Source organism: Dreissena polymorpha, chromosome 11, assembly GCF_020536995.1.
Source record: "Dreissena polymorpha isolate Duluth1 chromosome 11, UMN_Dpol_1.0, whole genome shotgun sequence".
NCBI classification, from domain to species: Eukaryota; Metazoa; Mollusca; class Bivalvia; order Myida; family Dreissenidae; genus Dreissena; species Dreissena polymorpha.
In genome coordinates, this window is record NC_068365.1 from 53342229 (window position 1) to 53363451 (window position 21223).

General features: G+C 35.4%; 1 protein-coding gene across 1 annotated transcript; it reads left to right on the forward strand.

Moving 5' to 3' along the window:
• Positions 1 to 6949: 6949 nt before the first annotated feature.
• Positions 6950 to 21043, forward strand: LOC127849596 (uncharacterized). Its single transcript, XM_052382318.1, has 12 exons — positions 6950 to 7029; positions 8821 to 9009; positions 9399 to 9566; positions 12687 to 12766; positions 13142 to 13213; positions 15189 to 15279; positions 16192 to 16316; positions 16542 to 16880; positions 16999 to 17200; positions 18270 to 18439; positions 19565 to 19677; positions 19886 to 21043. The coding sequence occupies exons 2-12, from the start codon at positions 8835 to 8837 to the stop codon at positions 20115 to 20117; spliced, it is 1767 nt and encodes a 588-aa protein (XP_052238278.1). The 5' UTR covers positions 6950 to 7029; positions 8821 to 8834; the 3' UTR covers positions 20118 to 21043.
• The last annotated feature ends 180 nt before the right edge of the window (positions 21044 to 21223 follow it).

Genomic DNA, 21223 nt, shown 5'->3' on the forward strand with positions numbered 1-21223 from the left:
TTGGTAAAATGTTCACGTTACAATTCTTGCAATTGCTGATGATGGCTCTTAAGAAATGTACATACCCATTGACAAAGCATGGAATGTATACTCAAATGGTACGATGTATTTTCGAAAAAGAAAATCAAAAACACCAGGTTAATTTTCGATTGTGTTTTTTTTTGTCATTAATGATCCAAAAAATGTTTGACATGTTAAGGTGGATCTATTTCATGGCGGGACATGAGTTTCGAAACAATACTCAAACTTCGGTGCACCGTTTTTAGTGGCGGATGTGACAAATTGCGTATCTTCTAAAATGGCAAAAGTTAAAAAACATTCGCATTGGATTAAGTTAAATCTACTATCTTTTGCGTCATATAACGTCAAGTCACTCTATAAAATATGAAATACTTGACCAGTTTTTTATAGTTTTTACCGCAATATTTTGTATTAAACTACAAAACTGTGAAGCATACAAGTCCGACGTGTACATCTGTTGTTTTTTCTTGTATGTTTTCTTTTGCAAACTGGTGTTTTCTTTTCTGTAGGTGCGCAGCACATAAGGAAAGTAAAGAGTTTGCCTGCGAGACATGTGGGAGGTCGTTTGCAATAATCGCAGGCCTAAGAGCGCACATGACACAACACCAAGAAGCAACGTTTAAATGTGACACATGCGGACATGAAATGAAAAGGAGAGAGCAGTATGATGATCACATGGCTATGCATCTTGGGGCCAAGAAACATGCATGCACATGCGGGAAGACATATACTCATAGGCCGAATTTGTATAGGCATCAGAAATTGTGCAAACAAGATAACAATACCAATGCAGTTGCAAGCAATAATACGCCATCAACTTAAGAAAAAGCTGAAACGTGTAAACGCTATTTGTGTTTTATGTTGTTTATTTTTATTTGCAAGTTTTTATTTGTGCAACAAATTTTAACACAATGTATGATAAGTGATTTACTTCAAGTGATTGTATACGTGCAATTTTTACACAGCCATGTCGTCATGGTTATCATCAGGGAGAGTGATACGCTTGAATTATCTTCTGTTTATTATTTATTATATTTTTTTTTGAAGGTGATTATGGTGATTCTGTTGTGATATTCCAACGTAACTTTTATTTACCTGTTCTCATGATTAACACTGTGATTTAATTTAATTATCTGTGATATTACTGATTTGTGTACACATAAACGCAAATCCATGTTTTTCCAATTATTGTTTTGAAATAAATAAATCAAGTTAGCGTTTTGTTATTGAACAATCATTTAGAAACAACAATTTATAAGACATCTTAATTTCGACGGCAGTTTTAATTTGAACAGCTAAACTAAGCCCACACACTTTTGATCGTATAAAATTTAATCTTGCATACTGAGTACAGGACAATGTTACAAAATCCGTTTGTATGCAACAAAATATATAATAACATACAAGCATTAAATTGAACATCTGTTCAACATTTGGATGAATATTCATAACCAATTGTCTTTGATATCAAATATCGCAGGGATTTTTTTTGTTCAGAACAATGCACACATTAAACAATATGCTGCATCGGCGGTAAGGTACGGTGGCAAAAGGGGACAAAGGAAATGTTTTATTTCACTGTGTCCATCGCGTGCGCACGCGAAAACTATGACGTGCGCACGCGATAGCAATTACGTGCGCATGTCATAGCTGACCAATCAGAAAAGGTATCAGATCAGAACAGGTAGCGCGTGCGAAAGCACTAATTGACTAATGAAACTTTTCGAAATGTCAGCCATTTTGTAACTAGCGCACTGAATACATGGTGTGTTTTTACAGCGAATTATATCTGAATAATCACTTATCTGATACCTTTTTTGATTGGTCAGCTATGACGTTCGCACGTGATAACTATCGCATGCGCACGTCAAATCTATCGCGTGCGCACGTCATAGCTATCGCGTGCGCACGTCTTAGCTATCGCGTGCGCACGTAATAGCTATCGCGTGCGCACGTCATAGTTATTGCTTGTGCGCGTCATAGCTATCGCGTTCGCACGTCATAGTTATCGCGTGTGCACGTCATAGCTATCGCTTGCGCACGTCATAGCTATCACGTGTGCACGTGATAGAGACCGTTAATTAAAACATTTCCTATATATCCCCTTTATGCCACCGTAGCTATGTCTCAAACTCTATGGTATGTGATATTAACTTTATTAACTTAAACAATGCTTATAAAAGACGTAGGAAGGAAATGTGAATACAATTGTACCCTTATTTTGAATAGTTTTAATTTACAAAGCAAACTGCCGTTTATAAAAATTGTCACATCGAAATTATTTCTTCGACCATACTGTCAATTTTTTACCGTCGAACGTCAAGCAAGCAGATTGATGTTCTAAATTTAAACTAAGGATGTGCATGATATCTTCATAAATCCCTGGCTTTCGTTCCCCTTGTTCACTGAATGGATCGTGTCCTCTTAAAATTTTCTGATCAGCAAAATTGATTTCAGATGTGTCAGGCGAATACAGACCTGGTGTTGCTAGTTTTTCTACTAAATCACCGTGACTTTTGTAACCACCCATAAAATGTAAAAATCTTCCTCCAAACATTCTCCAACCAAGTTTCCAGAATAGTTTTGATTGGTCCGAGTATCTCATGTTGGTGTAGTTTTATGTTCAAACCAATGTACAACTTCAAGCCAAAGTAAAAATGAAATATTTGTCAGTGGTAATTTCTTTTCTTTAACTTGCCGAAAAAATGTGAGTAATGATTGATCTAAGTCACCATGGGCGGATAGTTCTGCCATTACATCTGGTACAAGTTGTATTATTTCGGCGATTACTTTGTCTTCCTCAGAGCAATACTCCCTGGTATTGATATCATATTTGTCCGCTTCTTTTTTATTTTCATCATTTGTTTCAGAAGCAGAATCTGTGTCCGATAGTAAATCTGTCGAGATATCGGTGTAACGGGTATCGTGTTCATGCTTTTCTGTTAGTGGGCCTCTATTAGTCTCTTTGAATAGACTTCTTGGTGTTAAGATCTTGATCTTTTTACACGCTGGTGACGCTCGGTACACTGGTGATCTAAATGGCGATTTAATTGGAGTTTTGGTTAAACTTCGTTTTCCGCAAGTTATTTTGTTTTCAACATTTGATCTTGTTAGCAGCTGGGTGTTTATTGTTTTATGCTTGGTCACAACGATCTTCTTTTTGCAGGCGTTCTTTGGCCTCTGTAAGGTAATCCGTGTCTTTTTTCGTGTCATTTTATGAAATGGACAATTGTGTACTTATAAATTGCATAAATTGGGGTGGGGGGGGGATAATAATTGTAAATGTTACGTTTTTGTATTTTAAGTACAGTAAGAGAACTATTGATATTGGCAAACTTATAAGCCCGTGGACTTTTAATTGTTTTCACGATGTTTATTAATAAAACATATGTTTACTAGCGCTTCAAACTATTAAAATAATTAGTATTTGTGATACATGTATTAATCTAAAGTATTTAAATGATACCAAACCGGATTTCACCAGATACAAGTATGTCATTTGTACGAAAAAGTGAATTCCTTGTAACATTTACCGGTATCACAAAAATATGGTAATAGTAAAAATAAAATCATATTTAAATGTTGCATTATTCTTAAAATATCCGACGTTTACTTTCTCGCCTTTAGACAATACGTGAAACATATCATACAATTAACGTGAAACATATCATTAATTTGTATTCCGTGAAACATATCATTTTTGTTTTGTGATTTATTATGCAGAAACTGCAAAGTTTTCAGACTCTCAGGCGTATTGTTAGTAATGTAAAGAAACCCTGGTGTATATTTAATTTGAACGAGTTTAGTAATGTTGATTTTAATCATATTTGTGAAGAATTCATTTTAATCCGTGAAAACTATCACTGTCATTCATTCGCATGTGTACGAATTCAAAGGGTAAGCGAGAAAAGTACTCAGTAATATATGACATGTAAGGTACCATTACACGCGGAATTCGATTCCGCATATGATAGGCTACATCTTAGCAAACTAAAATCAAACATTTAGGTACAAGAAATAAAAATAATACTATTACCGAGACAATGACGCCGCCATTATCCGTGTTTCATATCAAAATAAAACCACGTGATTCCCCGCAGTGTGTTTTGACTTTGTGGTTTCCTTAAGCAAAAAAAGGTTAATATGTATTTTTGGTTGTTTTTGATAGGTGTTTTTTTAGAAAAAAAGGGAAAATTTCAAATCAAACAGAATAGTTTGAATACGGATGAGTTGCATAAAGTGGGTAGAAAGAATACTTGTCTTGTTTATGAAAGTTTAATGTGTTTCCATTTTTGTTCAATTATATAAAGTGTATCATTGTTTAGGGCTTTTTCTTTTTCAATTTGAATCTTCAGTTGTAAATAAGTGATGAAGCAGTTCATTGTAGGCAGTTGTTTTCTGCATTTCATACTGAATATAAAATATTTAATCAATATAATTATGTAATTCACAGCGTTATTAACCTCTTGTATTTTTAAGGTATTTACTCCCAAACTGATGGCTAAGAGAGATAGTTTAACATTTAATTGTTGTTTCTCTAGAAAGGTTGTCAATTGATTCCATAGAGATTGAATATGTTTACACTCCCAGAAAAGGTGTTCTATTGTTTCAATATGTTCACTACACATATCACATAGATTTGTGTTAGATAGGTTGCACTTAAAAAGATATTTATTTGTGGCTATGATTCTCTGCGTGTATTTATATAAAAATTTCTCAATGTGTTATCAGTAGATTATCTATATGGCATGCAAATATTTGTTTCCAATTAAATTCTTTTTCTCTTAGAAAGTTTTGCCATTTAGTTTGAGCTTTAGAGATTTCGGCATGGTTTTTAATTTGAAGTGTGTAAAATATTTTGTTCGTTTTGGTTTGTTTTGCAATTATGTTTTCTAAGAATGTTTTTGAGTACATGGTGTATTAATTATAGTGGTAACAGCATTAATATGTATTGGTATACTTTTGATCAATGTGTAGTACATCAGAAAATTTCTTGTGGGTATTCCGACTATGTAGCATAAGTTATCAAAAGAATAGAAGTCGTTTATTCTGAAGTCGTACAATTGATCTACATATTTTATGTTTCGTTCGAAGTTTCGAACCAATCTTTATAGAAAAACGTTTTATTGTTAGTAGTTATGTCTTTATTGTTCCATAGAATGAGTTTACTGTCTATTTTGGTTTTCTAAATTATGAGTAACTCTACACCATGCCGATAGAACATTCGATAGAAATATGTTTTTGGTTGAAAATTCATCCAAGATATTATTGTCGATATAACTTTAAAAAAGTAAGGAGTCAACATATTTTTTAAGAATTTTCTGGTAGAATATTTTCCATTTACTCGTATTGGTATTATCAAAATATCTTTTAACCCAACTGCATTTGATTGCATTCAGGAATGAATCTATATCAGTTAGTCTTACACATCCATATTCTACTGATTCAATTAATTGAGTTCGTTTAATTTTATCAGGTTTACCGTCCCATATGAAATTAAATATTTCTGATTTAATATCTTCAATAATATCATTTGGTGGATTTGGGAGAACTGTTAGTTTATACATCAGTAGTAACAAGTTGATTAGCGTTTATTTCGTATTTAAATTCGCTTTATATCTCGACTTTATTCCCCTCAAATTTCCTTAGTGGAACCCTAATTAGGTCATTCCGCTAAAACATTTTGCACCGAGTAAAGTCGAGATATAGAGCGAATATTACTATGAAATCAAAGCCAGTTACTTTCTTTCTTATATGGCTTTAAAGTGAGCGGACTAAACAAAAATAATACAAGTAATACAGGGTATAAAACGACAAAAAATACCTACCTCGGCATGGACGTCGCCATCTTGTTTGTCACGTGATTACCCCCTATGTTAAAGTAATTAGAAAAAAAAACTGTATAAACAGAGCACGTATGGGGATCTTTTGCACTTAACGGTATTCTTTATGTCAAATCGTCTGTGATTGGTCACTTAATCGAAAAAAACATGTTAACATAGTTGCCTTAAATTAACCAATCCATAATATCTTACGGTATATTTCAACAATTAAATATTTCATTACATCTGAGATTTAAAAATAATAAAAAGTATTAAAGGATTCTAATGAAACGTCATGTAATGGCACTTGACTTTGAATAGAGCTGGATACGTGCATGGATTCTTTAACCCTTTGTTTTATCTTCCTTTTCAAAGCCTAACGACAAGTATAAAATGCATTGTAAAAAAATGCAAATGCGTATTAATGGGGAACATTTAGAGTAATGTTATTCAATAAACAAATAAACTTGTTTGTTTTCCCAACTCTGAAGGTGAATATCACAAGTATGTGTCAAATTGATACTCGTTTGGCTTTTTGAACTTACAGTGAAATATCTTGTAAGATACCTACATGTATTTCACTTTCAGACGTATATTCCTCTGAGATATTCCCGGTAGGTTTTGATCACTTTTCAAAAGTATTAATTTTCAGGTATAGTATGATCTACGAAAACTTGCTTTCTTTGTACTTTTGAAATATGTTTACATGCTTACATTAATTTTCTTAAAACTTAACGAAAACTGAATTCAAAATCCTCTTAACCGTTTGTGAGACAAAATGAAATAATGTACTGGCATGATATTTCTGTCCTCTGCGTCCATACCCACTAGCTGTTTAGTGGCCGATGATCAATGTCAATACGGGCCTTGGTCGGTTGTCGTTAATGCAATACAAACATTATTATATGACCATGTATTATATTATTGAATTCAACTGGGCTAATTTTGATCCTAAAACACTGGCTTAATTTGAATCGTATAACATAGCTAAAAGTTGTGAACTAGGACTTATAATACTAACGTTTTTATCGCATACTACCGGTGACAAATCTTCATTGTGACTTTAACACTTTCCAAATCGTGCCGTCTTATCTTTAGCGTGATAGCATCCATCTAACCCCGTTTGAAACGTACACGAAGCGACCTCAAATTCTAAAGCACTTGGACATATAACAGGACGGTCGTGGTATGTGATTGCTAATTTGCGTTAACGTTTTTATCAAAATATATTGGTTATAGTAACTTATTTTATTACCCAAAAAGGCTGAACTATAATAAGTGAAACATCAGCTAGCAACGATTTTGTTTATAGGTGGGAGCAAATCCCATGATATACGGTATAATCCTAAAAAAACTAATAAAGTGTATTGTTATTGTTTATATGAACTGCAATTCTTATGATTATTATATATATATACTTCATCTAAGATATATCACAAAACAAATAAAGGGAAATAATTCTTACTTAAAATATAGGGTTATAGTTCTTGTGCAAGGCAATTCTCCTCATTGATATTTATACACCCATGACGTTTAATGTTAATACAGTTATAGAACCTGAGACACAGCCCTAAAAAGTTACAGCACATAATAACAACAACTTTCAGCAAGTCTTACTCAAGAAAGTGTGGGTTTATAGTTCTTGTGAATGGCACTTCTTCTAATTTCCTTCAACACACACATGCGATTTCATATTGAAACCTTTTATCTGAGATATATCCCTTAACAGTTTCATAATACAACAATTACAAATGGTAATAACTCTTATTTAAGAACGTGTAGGGTTATCTTTTTATTTATGGACCTTCTCCTCATTGATATATGTATACATCCATGAAGTATATATCATGTATAAGTTGATATCTTATACAGTTTCTGAGATACATCCCTAAAATGTTTGTGGCAGAGGGACGGGCAGAAGGAATGAGGGACGGACTAACTTACAACGCAATTCTATATCCCAACGCATTTTGCGGGGGATAAAAATGACACACATTTAGTTGGACAATATTTTCGGCAAAGCTCCGATCTGCGTTTGCTTAACAAGATCGGCCGTTTGAAACATAGTTTTAACAAAGTTACGCGTGCTTTAAAGGGACCTTTTCACGTTTTGGCAAATTGACAAAATTAAAAATAAATGTTTCAGATTCGCAAATTTTCGTTTAAGTTATGATGTGTGAGGAAATAGTAATTACTGAACATTTACCATGCTCTAAAATATCCATTTTATGCATCTTTTGACGATTTAAAAATCTGAAAATTATAAAGCGTTGAAACGCGAAACGATTGAATAATTTGGAAAGTTCTGTTGTTGTCGTTATATTTTGTGAAAATATGAAGTTTGCTTATATAAAGTAAAAATACAACCCCCATAGCATGAGTACGGATGGCCGAATGGTCTTAGTGGAAGATATTTGACTTGTTATTTAAGAGGACATATTTAGGTCCAATATTTAAATTTATAAATATAAAACATTTAATTACAAACTTCAATACATGCCAAAATATGTGAAAGGCCCCTTTAAAGAAGTCATTATATTTATTATTTATTAAAACCGTTCATATTTAAATGTTATATACAATGTACGGTAACTTTCACATTTTCGACAACTTTTCGATAAACATGGCAATGTCACGAGCAAATTTCGCGTTATTTTTATTTTTATTTTTTATACCACATTTATATAGCGCCCTTTTCATACTCGAGATGTGCGTTCAAAGGCGCTTTACATTTTTCCCTGATCACTGGGTCATAAGTCGTCCGTTAACATCTTGGCGCAGTATGCAGCCACGGCACATTGGCTTATTTCCCTCACAGGTATCCATTTATACACCTGGGTGGAGAGGAGCAGATGTGGGATAAATTTCTTGCTCAAGGAAATTCCAGTGGTCAGGGCGGAATTCGAACCCGATACCTCACGATCCCTAAGCCAGTGTCCTACCAATAGACCACTGCTCCCACATTTTGTTTCTTCAGAAACAACAAGAAGTATGTCGACGCCGTTCGTGATTACCTGCTGCATTTTGTTGCTGATATCTTCAGTCCATAGCCAGAACGCATGCGCAGACTTGGACACTCAGGCGTGCGTGCGCATGCATGCAACGCAACCGGGCCTCTGCGAAACGTCGCTTGCTGATTCGGCGTGCCCCGAATACTGTGGAAAATGTAGAATAGCTCTTAAATTGCGTAAACTTAATTCGTTCCTTTGAGACGCACGTCCTTTAGACCAGGATCAGCCACACAAGTATTTCAAAGTTTTTTTTGAGAAAAATGCCCCGTTCTATAGAGTTCTATCCCTATGTAATGTTTCTCTAAAGATTTACGGATTGCGTTAGATATAACGCATGATTTGACGATTGTTTTCTTCCAAATTTGGAAGGGCGTTTAATAAAGACGAGCATGAGTACACTAAAATAATATCAAAGTGACACTATTTCAAAAGTAAAATTAATGTTGTTTGTACCTGTTTACGAACGATCTGACAAATGATCTTGTCGCACATATAATAGTCCAATCAGGAACACGCAAACCGACCTCGGATATGTATGATTCAGGCTTCACGCTGCCGCCACAGACGACGACGGTCTTGCTGACAACGTCGACAAAGCCGTGTGAGGACATCGACACGCTGGCCTGTCAAAAGATGCAACAAAGCAAACCAGACCTTTGCCTCGACGATAGTCTCGCTGAGCTCGCCTGTAAAAGATTCTGTGGAAGATGCCGTAAGTGAACAAAGAACATTGTTTGTGATCTTGAAGTCGAGCAGTCGAGGGTGTTAAGCCCATGAATACCAATGGTGAATGTTAAACATACGTTCTGATATAATTACATATTAAACCATTAGAAATCATAACTCGACTGAAACAGTATTTTTGTGTAAAAAAATAGAACAGAAATATAGTTTTAAACATACGACTCAAAATGATCAAACTGTATACACAGGAACTAAGTTGGAAATATAACACCAATGCGCCGTCACAAAACAGTTGACTTTGGTTTGAAGGTTTAAATGACTGAAATCTATTTTAAATACAACATAGATGTAATAAATTTATGCAAAAACTCAGCGTTTAACGGCCCATGAATAGATTTAATTCGGAACTCGCGCGCAGTGGGTTTTTCCAATTCGTTAGCGCGCGCGGGAGGTACAAACATTGGCATTAATATAGTAATGACCAATAACGTCGATATCCGATTTGCTTCTCCTTCAGTAGTGGATGATAAGTATTAAAACGAAAGTAGTGTTTCTTTTAGGAAATTTCAAAATTCAAGTCTTTTGTTGTTATTGCTACTATTATTAATAAATACACATAACAAATCTAACACTGATATTTAAAGTCTAAATACATGTACACCGTTCAGATGTACAGCAGCCTATACGAATGGCTACAGTAACTAACATCCTTAACAGACATGAAAAACAGACTTTGTCAGCTGTATGGTAATGACAGAACCTACATATTAAACACGATCGAGATTAGTTCGTCTAACGAAAAATGATTAAATCATGGTATTTTTATTAACTATAACGAACGTTTGAGCAGAAAAAGTGGTGTTTACTATTCAGCGATAAGAAAAACTATTGATTCACTCTCTTAAAATATGCTAGTCAGATTTTGTTTGTACCTACCGCGCGTGCTCAAATATCGGAAACATCCAGACTGGAGAGCTCCGAATAACAACTATTACCTGGATCCTTCATAGCTTTTGCATGAGAAGCAGATATTGAATCTCTATAACTTATTTGCTTAAGTACGACACTTATGCTTATGTAGACAGATGCTTTCGTTTCTGGTAATCAGTTAGTTAATCTTATATAACTATGTTTTAACTTGCACTTTGCCTACAGTACTTCCCATCATTTCCATTCCGAGCTTTCACAAGACATAACACGAAAATGAGCTAATGATATTACACGTGGTAAGATGGAATATAAAAAATATCTTTCTCACTAAAATTACTAAATAAAGTTCTGAGCCCAGTTACTAAAGTCTTATATCCGTACATCGTTGAGATTGTTTGTTCAGGAGCGCACTATTCTGTCATTGGTGACACTCCATGGTTATGTAAATGAACAGAAGGCACTGCCTACTATGCAGCATTGTCGACTTGAAACAGTTGCACTCACATTCGTTGTAACAATTACCAGCGGAGACAAAAAAGTTCAGCAAAATCACTGGATTCCCGAATATATTTGACTGCATAACTAGTAGAAACATCCGCATTTAGGCGCCGCATTATGGCTTCCTATAAAAACAGGAAAGGTGTTCATTGCATAAATACCCAAGCTGTTTGTGATAACCCAGGTAAACGTAATGCTTCATTGTTCTGTCATTGCATATACATATACTTGTATCATATAAATTATCAAAAATACATTTTGATCATGTGATATATTATTTGTATAAACTTATGTTTGCAAGATCCGAATTTATAGATCCGAATTTATATTTTAATTAGCATTGTAAGTTTATTATAACTTACAATGTTATTCAATAAATATCAAGAGATGTGTTTGTCAGAAACACAATGCCCCCTAATGCGCCGCTTTAAATTTTTTGTTGACCTTTGACCTTGAAGGCTGAACTTGACCTTTCACCACTCAAAATGTGCAGCTCCATGAGATACACATGCATGCCAAATATCAAGTTGCTACGTTCAATAGTGCAAAAGTTATGAAGAAGGATACAGTTTTGGTTAAAGTTTTAGAATTTTGTTTTGACCTTTGACCTTGAAGGATGACCTTGACCTTGACCTTTCACCACTCAAAATGTGCAGTTCCATGAGATACACATGCATGCCAAATATCAAGTTGCTATATTTAATATTGCAAAAGTTATGAAGAAGGTAAAAGTTTTGGTTAAAGTTTTGGGACACACACACACACACACACACACACACACACACACACACACACACACACACACACACACACACACACACACACACACATACACACACATACACACATACACACATACAATGACAGACAGGCCAAAAACAATATACCCCCGATCTTTCGATCCGGGGGCATAAAAAAGCTAAACATGTCATCATGTCTTCTGAGTTAAATGTTTGAGTGGTTTCTTGTAAAACAAAAGAAGTGAAAATATTAAAAACATTGAAGATAATTACATGTAGCATTTTAATTATCGAAACGGTCGTTACTTAAACGGATATTAAAAGGGTTACATTATGCTACATACAAAATAACTTTCATTTAAACATTTAAATACTAAAAATTCCTATTCAATTTTTGTTGTTATACTGGGAAATTTACAAGTTTTAACAGTAGAAACTACAATGAGTATTAGTAAAAATAGTTGTAGTAGTAATTGTATAAGAAGAAGTAGCCGTTTTAATGATTGACCTATAAGAATCTTCGTAGTTTTTTGTGTGTTTTTTGTAGCAGTAAAGTCGAGCAGTAAGTATATTGTAATGATCTCACAATTGACAAAGCTGGCATGTTTGAAAAAAGTGAAAACCGTATAAACAACTGTTTTGTGTGTAATCTATATAGCCAATAACAGTAGGAATAGTAGAACTGCTCTTGTAAATGGCACAATAGTGAGTATACGAGAAAGCTTGTTTATCTTATTTTAATACTTATGGTCATAATTCCTCATTAAATCGTCAGTATAACTGTTTGACTGTGGTTGTAAACCAGCATCTCTACTGTTCGTGCTCCTTTCATTTCATGGAAATATTCCAAATATTTATACAATTCAGCTATTATCGAATTATGATCGTTGACAATAGTTAAGCTTGAAAAGTCATCCTTGAATTTGAGTTTGACAGTTTTCAATCTGTCAATCAATTCTGCTCCATTCTTTGAATTTCAGCGGTGGAGTGTTACTCGTGCCCCACCCTGGTGAGGAGCTTGTCGGAATGCAGGGCGACGACCACGTGTCAAGTAAGCGAGGTAAGTGAAACACGTGCAAACCCGTGGTTAAATATCAGTGAATTCTGCTTTTGTGAAGGCCAATCTGTTTTTTTTTGTGTTATAAATACTTATTTCATGAAGTAAATTCTGCGTTTGCATATTAAATTCTGCTTTTGTGAAGCATTCTATAATTTTGTGTTTGCTAACGCACGGATATGTAGTTATTACTTTTAAAACGGTTTTAATTGATTAGTAAAACATTTTATACATAAATTAACGTTTTATTTATCGCTGATATGTTATATTTTAGTATAATACACTGATCAATGAGATTTTGATAAATGCAATGTACTATTGTTTTTCGTTGTTTTTTTCCGAGCAGTTACACAAGGAATTTACAAACGTGTTTTTCAGGCTTGTTACGTGATGGAAGTTTTTCACTTCGACGCTTCTCATGGATTCCGCGCGGGATGCATGCCAAAAGACGTAAGAGATACGATTTTATGTATACTTCTTAATTTCAAAAACATGTTCGAATTCCTTTCACTTATGAAAAAAGTAGACCGAGGACCACACGGACTTATCATTTCCAGATATGCTCATTGGGCCTTAAGTAAATGCTTAATAAAAATGCTTTGTTTTTTGATAATGTAATTCATGACAACTTTCGTAAGACCAGCTCTAAGTTCTTTAAAAGTAGACGGGCGCTGCTTAGATGGACACAATTCAATTTAGAGGAAATAATGAGGATAACACTACAAAATACCCAGACGGATAGGTCGAGCCCGCAATATAAACGACCGCGCATTCATTTCCCAGTCTATAGTGTGGATATGAGAATGGCAAGGTCAACGACCTGATTCACTAGCTGAAATGCTACCACTGTGACATCATCGAGCTAGCCAAGGTCAGATAGCTAGGTTACGGCAAAAAACATCAACAGACGAAAGGAGCTAGATATGTTTCAACATGATGGATTATATACATCGACACGGGTTTGCTTACATCCTTATGAAGGAGATAGTCAACAGCGGTATCAATTGTACCCCATTTTACAGCAGGCTCATTTTCAGACTTGTCAGCGAGACATCAAAACATCACCGTCATGCAGCAGGTATACGGGGGATAACACATTGCACCACGCAGACCGTACCGAACAGCAATATGGCATGCTCGAATCGGGCAAGTACACAACAAGATCGATGATCAATCTCCGAACATCCCCCTTTTAAAAAAACGCAACCACGAGCTTTGCGAGAATTAGTGCACAATATAAAAACTATAAACATCAGTCGTCCCAGATTACTCATGCTAACATCATCTTAATCCGATTCAAAATTAAGTACGAGAAACAGGTGACAAAAGAATATGCTGGATTACAACTTGGAAGAACCAGTGGAACATATCTTCTGCAGAGTAATCATGGAGAAACACCTTCACCGCCAACGTTATCTCCTCCACAACTTTATCGACTTAAACAAAGCTCTCGACCCCTGTTGGCGTGATTACACATGCCAGGTTTCGAGAGAGTTCAACATTGATGAAGGGCTTGTGCAAGTAATCAAAGAACTCTACAGAAAAGCAAGCAGCACAGTACTGCTAAAAGGACAAACTGTTGACTTCTTTAGGACATCAGTGGGCGTCCGTCAGGCATGTCTGCTAAACCCCGTTATGTTTAATCTTCTTCCTAAAAAGATAATTTCGGAGACTCTCCAAGACCACCTCATCTCTATATCTAACGGTTGCGGACATATCCCGAAGTTGACATTCGCTAATGACATTTATCTCATGGGTCGCACAAGCAGTGAACTCAAAGACCTCATGAGTATGTAGATACTTATTAAAGAGCAGGATCATACGGGATAGAGGTCAGCAATGAGACGTCGAAGATCATGGTGTAGTCATCAACTTGAACAGGGAGAAGCTAGAAGAAGTGACCATTTTAAATACTTCAGGTCTGGTCCGAATAAGAATGGCAATGGCGATTGCCAAACTGATCATATTGTGGATAAGCAGCTACATCACCTTCCCTACCAACTACAGGCTCTATAAGTCTCCATTTTAGTTTCTACTGCGAGTCCTGGATGGTTCGGGCAGGACACTTGACGGATTTGAACACACGTGAAGCACAAGACCAATGCGTAGAAATTACTTCGTCCGGAACATGACATCAACACTTTTTGGCCTACAAGAGCCTCTTCTTGCAAATCATCAAACGTCGACAAAAAATTGCTTTGTTTGGACACGTCATCAGACGAGACCCGCTGTGCAAGACTGTATTGTAGGGTACTGTAGAGACAGTTGCCGTGGAGGCCGTCAGAAAAAAGCAGGACCGTTAAAAGGAAAGATGGTGATAATTAGCATGACTATCGTGATAAACAAGCACCGTAACGACAACGTAACGCTATAATTGTTTGTTCAATTCAAATGATAACTCCACAAATGGATTGTGTATTAACAGCTGTGCATTCCCCACAAAAACGAGCTGATGGTTGGTCGAAGTTCGAGCACGGTTCACACCAGCTGCTGTGATACGGACCGGTGCAACCTCCGTATGTAACATCCAAATAATGTTAATTCAGTATACAAATACATTTTTACTGTATTTATTATTCAATCCACGCGAATATGCATGGACATACATTGTGGAAAAATAGTTATTATGAGATGCAAAGGGGATGAACTATAAACGACATTTAACGAAACAAATACCTTATACCAGAAAACACTAACTTGATAAGCAATTTATTATTAAAAACAAACACACATGCATTTAACATACTCGTATTAAAAAAAACCTGTACAGGGGAAACAAAACTAACAAGGACAAAAACATGTGTCCACGGGGCACGAATTAACTCAGATTCAACTTTATATCAGCTAACTGTTTATGACCAAATTATGCTGTTGACCTCTAAGTGTGACTTTGACCTCTGAGGATATCAGATGGGTGATACACGCGACACTCATCCTCCTACTGTGGTCATTCGCTAGTGGTAAGTTATTCTTAAGTAGAATGCTTAATGATAAAGTTACATAGCGGACAAGCGGTTTTATTGCAATATTTGACCTTTGAACTTTAAGTGTGACCGTTACATTTGACCTAGGGAGATGAGTGTTACACGCGACACGTCTTCTTATTAGGGATTACAATTGTTATTTTTACCAGTTCGATAACTTGTGTAGGGATTGGTCATTAAAATATTTATACGGCCCTCCCTCCAATTGATTAATAAACGGAAGTTGTCAGTTACTCGCATAAGAAGATTGCATGTTCAATTAGTATTGGTAACCCAATTAACTTGAAAATTGCGAATTCGTTAACCGACCGCCGTGATATGACAGAAATACTGTTGAAAATGGCAAACAACCCAACTAAACAAGCAAAATATTTATATCCTTACCGTTATCTTGATCCTTATTATGAACATTTTCTCCAGCGTTGTCTGTTTATCCCTCCACAGTGCCAGTTCTACTGGAGTTCAAAGCAACAGGAGACAGATACACAAATATAGACAATGAGATAATCGAGGCTTACCAAATATCAAGAAGACTACCGTACTTCGGGGAATATGTGCATTGGTTCAGGGTATATAATAAACGAGATGGTCTTTTGCAGTTATGAAATGTAAACAAAGTAGCCATATACTCATGGTCGTGATACATTTAGACTTGAATGCTCATATTTCACAATCTGTGTTTGACATTTATATGTACTCATACCGCAAACTGTTAATGCACGGGTTCTTTTTTATTGTAGTCTTGCACATACATGTACAAGCCAATTGTAAATTCTAAAATCTGTTTGTTCCAGCCAAGTATGGACGGATTTATATCGCTAGATTTCCAACCATTATACAACCAATATGGAGGGGAAAATGCCAGCGAGTGGAAGACAGCTGTTCAGAACCACAGGGTAATCGCTCCATTATGGACTAACATCGACAGCAGAAATATAACAGACGGTGGTATGTGGATCCATGTGTTTACTGACCATCAAAAGGACAAGGAAGACATTAAGAAGATTCAGGACCTTATCCACATGTACACCAACCAGACCGAGTTCAACGTCAGGGTTGCCTTGGTCGCCACGTGGAGACACGTGACTGTCCACTCGCCCTACGAACCCGGATATGAGCTAGTTAAACATCAGGTACCATGCGAGTATAAATAGCTTTGTTGTCTGAAGTGTTTACCAATATGTGTTTACTTGTTATTCCCTGATGCTAACTTCACTGCAGATGTAATGTTTACGAAACTTTATTTTACAGAACTTGTCGATGCAGTGCATACTGGTGTCAGACGAGATGTACACCTATATCATGTTCAACTATGACCAAGAACAATTTAGTATCAGACCATTACCGGAAGTGTCTGTTGCTAGTGGTTACACTCATGTGGATTTCCAGGGCACCATTCTGTCTGATAGGCACAACTTCACAAAACTTAATCAAGAAACCAATGTCATTCCAGGTACCTCACAACGCTTCCTAAAAACAAATATTATAATATTGCGTTTACTGTAACATAAGCGTGTCATGCTAAAAAGACAAATGTTAAGGTTCTTCCTAGCAATATGTTCCATCTGAGGACCGGTAATTAAGCGAAAGTCGAAATTCAGAATTAAAGAAAAACTTTCATACGTCAGACAAAACTTGTTTGCAATGAAGTGTTGCTTGCGTTGAAGATATCGCGCATAGCTAAAAAATAGTATAATACAACTATCAATGCGAATGTAATGAAAAGTAATTGTCGGCATGGACGCAAAGACGTTAGGGGTCAGAGTTTCCGTAAAAGATGTGCCGGTCTTACCGGTATGCATGCTTTGCATGGATAAATACTGCCATGGTGGTTACAGAAACTGTTCGTTTATTTGCTCGTCTTAAAAACTCATACGATTAGCCAAGTTTAACAAGCATTCTTTGTAAACGCATTAGTTTGCATTAGTGTTTATCCGTAACTAGTGGTTAAAAATAGTTTTCGCTTATGTATATGAGTTAAACACAAAAAGACCTTACTTAAACAATGGGTCATTTTGATTCCAATAAGTGTTCTCAGTATCTCAACATCTCGGGGGAAAACATTTTATCTCTGGAAAGGACCATATTGTGAGCGACAACACATGCTTGTCTGCAATACCAACAAAGCTTGCATAAAAAATCCTTCCAAACACATTCCGTTACATGTTTTTTTTTTCAATGAAGCTATCATTATTGAATTAAATGGATTTAGAATTATTTTCTATTTCGGATAAGACGGTTTTTCAAAGTTTCGGCAGTCCGGATAACACCGATTGGTTTAGTTGTGTACGCTTACTTATAGAGATTCGCTTTGAAAAACTGGTTTGTGATAGGTTTGCTGAAAGGTCACGGAAGATAACCTGAAATAGTTCGTCCCCCATTCCTCGAGCGTAGAATATTATTTAAGTGTATTATTTTATTGAAATTGAGAAACGTTGCTGTTAGGGAGTAGAGATATAAACGTACAACGTAATTATTAATTCATTAATCACTGCATTTGAATCATGCAATTGAATTTATAGGACTCCGTGGACGATGGTTGTACAACGTAACTGTTGTCACCGACTCCATGCGAAATGAAATCCTGTGTCAAAGGTTTTACCGAGACAATAATGTCACGCTAAAAGCTTGGATTCAGAACCAGTTGGGGTATGCACTGCCCTGTCCGTGTCAGGAGGTGCTCATGCTGGAGGTACGTAAAAACGAAATGTTTTGTGAATTGATTAAAGGAAATTCATGCTATTATTGTATTATTGCAGTACATTTGAAATAGTTTTATCGCTTACGCAGATGACACAAACGTTCGGTTTTATTAATTCAAATGACAATATAATTATGTAGTTTTTGCAGAGACCCTTTAACTAACTTGCATCTTTATTCTACCTACCTTTTGTGAATGATTTATTAGAACGATAATTTTCCTTAAAGGGGCCTTTTCACATATTTTGACATATTTTGAAGTTTGTCATTAAATGCATTATATTGATAATGTAAACATTGGATCTAAAAAGCTCCCGTAAAAATCAAGAATTAAATTTAAAAAAAAAAAAAGGTAACCCTCAGCAGCGCTCGAACGACTGACCACTGGAGTCCTGAAGTAAAAAGTCTACCGCTTAGACCACTCGGCCATCCTTCCTGATACAATGACATATGTATTTTATACTTTATATAAGCAACCTTTGTAGTTTCACAAAATGTAACGACAACAACAAAACTCTCCAAATTATTAATTCGTTTCGCGTTGCAACGCTTTATAATTTTCAGGTTTTTAAATCGTCAGAAGATGCATAAAATGGATATTTAAGAGCATTGTAAATGTTCAGTTATATTTTTCCTCGCAAATATCATTACTAAAACGAACATTTTCGAATCTGAATCAACTTTTTTCAATTTTGTCAATTTTCCCAAACGTAAAAAGGCCCCTTTAAGAAAAGACAAAATGCGCTAATTAATATTGATTTGTCATTGTTTAGAATATTAGAATAGCAACGCAATAATCGGTTTAATGATTCTTCGGACGCTCGTTGGTGTGTGCGTTAATTTAAACATAGCATGACTAAACTTTAGCAAGAAGAGATTCAATAATAATATTATCTTATTAAATAACAAGGGGAAGGCAAACAGTAAATATAAGTTCCATCAAGTTAACTATGAATTTTTTGCGTTGTTATATTAATAACAAATGCATAATTCGCCACATTAAATTGCATTTCGTTAACTTGAATTGTGAAATTCTGTTAAATAGTTCTACTGCATTTATTATCGCAAAACACATAGGTCAAAAGCAATCTGACTACTGTTGTAATGTGTATTACAGGACTATACTTTCACCCGCAATGACTCACTACGTCCTAAGTTTGGATTCCACATGACTTGCTACGAGTCCAGGTTCTTCAGCGCCTATGGCATTAAACAAAGATGCTGCTATATGTGAGTTGGCACGTTAAGAAGTATATTACAGTTATTTGGTCCTGTCAATCCCCGTTACCGTTTGAAAACTATGTTATCTTTATTTTCTGTGTTGTTTCTTCAGAGATGCACGATTAAGGACCGCAAGTCCTTATTTTGAGCATAGACTGGTGTAATTTGCCTTTGCTACTGTTTAAGTTCCTCATGCTTCAAAAACTCTTTCAATTAGGTTCAGCAAACTGCAGTCTCAGTACCCGGGTGCAGTGGCGGCAGAGTTTGAAAACAAAACGGTTGCCGGATTGCTCGAAAAGGGTTACAATCAGTGCTGCTCGCCTGGTGTCAGCCAGAAATACTGTAACATGTACCAGGAGATCAACCCGCCTGATGACTGCTCAAGATACACGATCAACGACGAGCTGCCGCCTCGGGCAGACATCATGCAAGATGACCTTGGTGTTTAGAAGCAACACGAGGACGCGGCGGGCGAGGGGATGCTGGGCCACTTCGTCAGAAGTGTGCGAAAAATGTTTGGACTGTAAGCTTGACCATATACACATAACAATCATGAACAGTGTAACCGAAGTGTGAAAAAGGTGTAGTTAATCTTAAATGTGCATATATGATGTGTGACGTAGAGTCTTCCAATTATATGTATGGTAACTTTCCCTTTGGTCGATCTAAAAAATGTATTTTTAGTCAAACGCTTTTGATTTTAAATTCTTCTAAAATATGCTTCACTTGTTAAGTATAATTTTCAGAGGTTTCATTGGAGTATTGTTATTTATAGATACATAGTGAATGTATGTGTATTACATGTATTGTCAGCGGGACAATTATTTGTATACCTATAGGTAAACGTACCGCAGAATATGTCAGCATGAATGGAAAAAGGACTGGTCTAATCTGTGTTTCTATTTGTTTGCTGTTGATTATGTTACTTCTTAAAACACGGAAGACAGTACAATTTGTAGTACATGTACATTAGTCATACTTTGGATTCGTCTGAAGGTGGTGTGTTTGATAAGATAACTTAATAAAAGATTTTTTAGAAAATAATATTTTCATCACAGTATGTTTTCAAATAACTAACAATCAGGAGTACATAATGTTCTGTGACAATACCTTTAACAGAAATGTTAAGTTTGTAACGATTTGATAGGGCGCGTTTAAGACATAAATTTCTTTGTTCAATTTCACGGGGTTCATTTTTTAACTTTTTTCAAACACTAAATGTCCTTACTTATTGCCGAATAACCTAACCTTTGTTCAAGACTTTCTATAAAATAGTCGAAAGATATGAGGTTGCACTGTTTAATCATAGGAAATTATTAACTATCATTGAACTTAATAGATTTCTTTCACAAATATTTGTGCTTTTACAAAGAATGCCGAGTTTGAAAAAGTGATGTAATTTTCAAGATAAGCTACGGTTTTATAACAAATTACGTATATTATTTTTATGTTTTGCTTCATTGATTTAGTAATGTACTAAACTAATGTACATTTCTGATAAAAGCTGGCATATTATAGCAATATATTTAATTACAGCACGAATTTTAAATGTGAA

Coding starts and splice junctions, on each gene's coding strand:
- LOC127849596 (XM_052382318.1), top strand. CDS start 8,835: ATGTCGACGCCGTTCGTGATTACCTGCTGCATTTTGTTGCTGATATCT. Junction 16,881..16,998: donor ATGAGCTAGTTAAACATCAG/GTACCATGCGAG, acceptor TTTATTTTACAG/AACTTGTCGATGCAGTGCAT. Junction 18,440..19,564: donor AGGAGGTGCTCATGCTGGAG/GTACGTAAAAAC, acceptor TGTGTATTACAG/GACTATACTTTCACCCGCAA.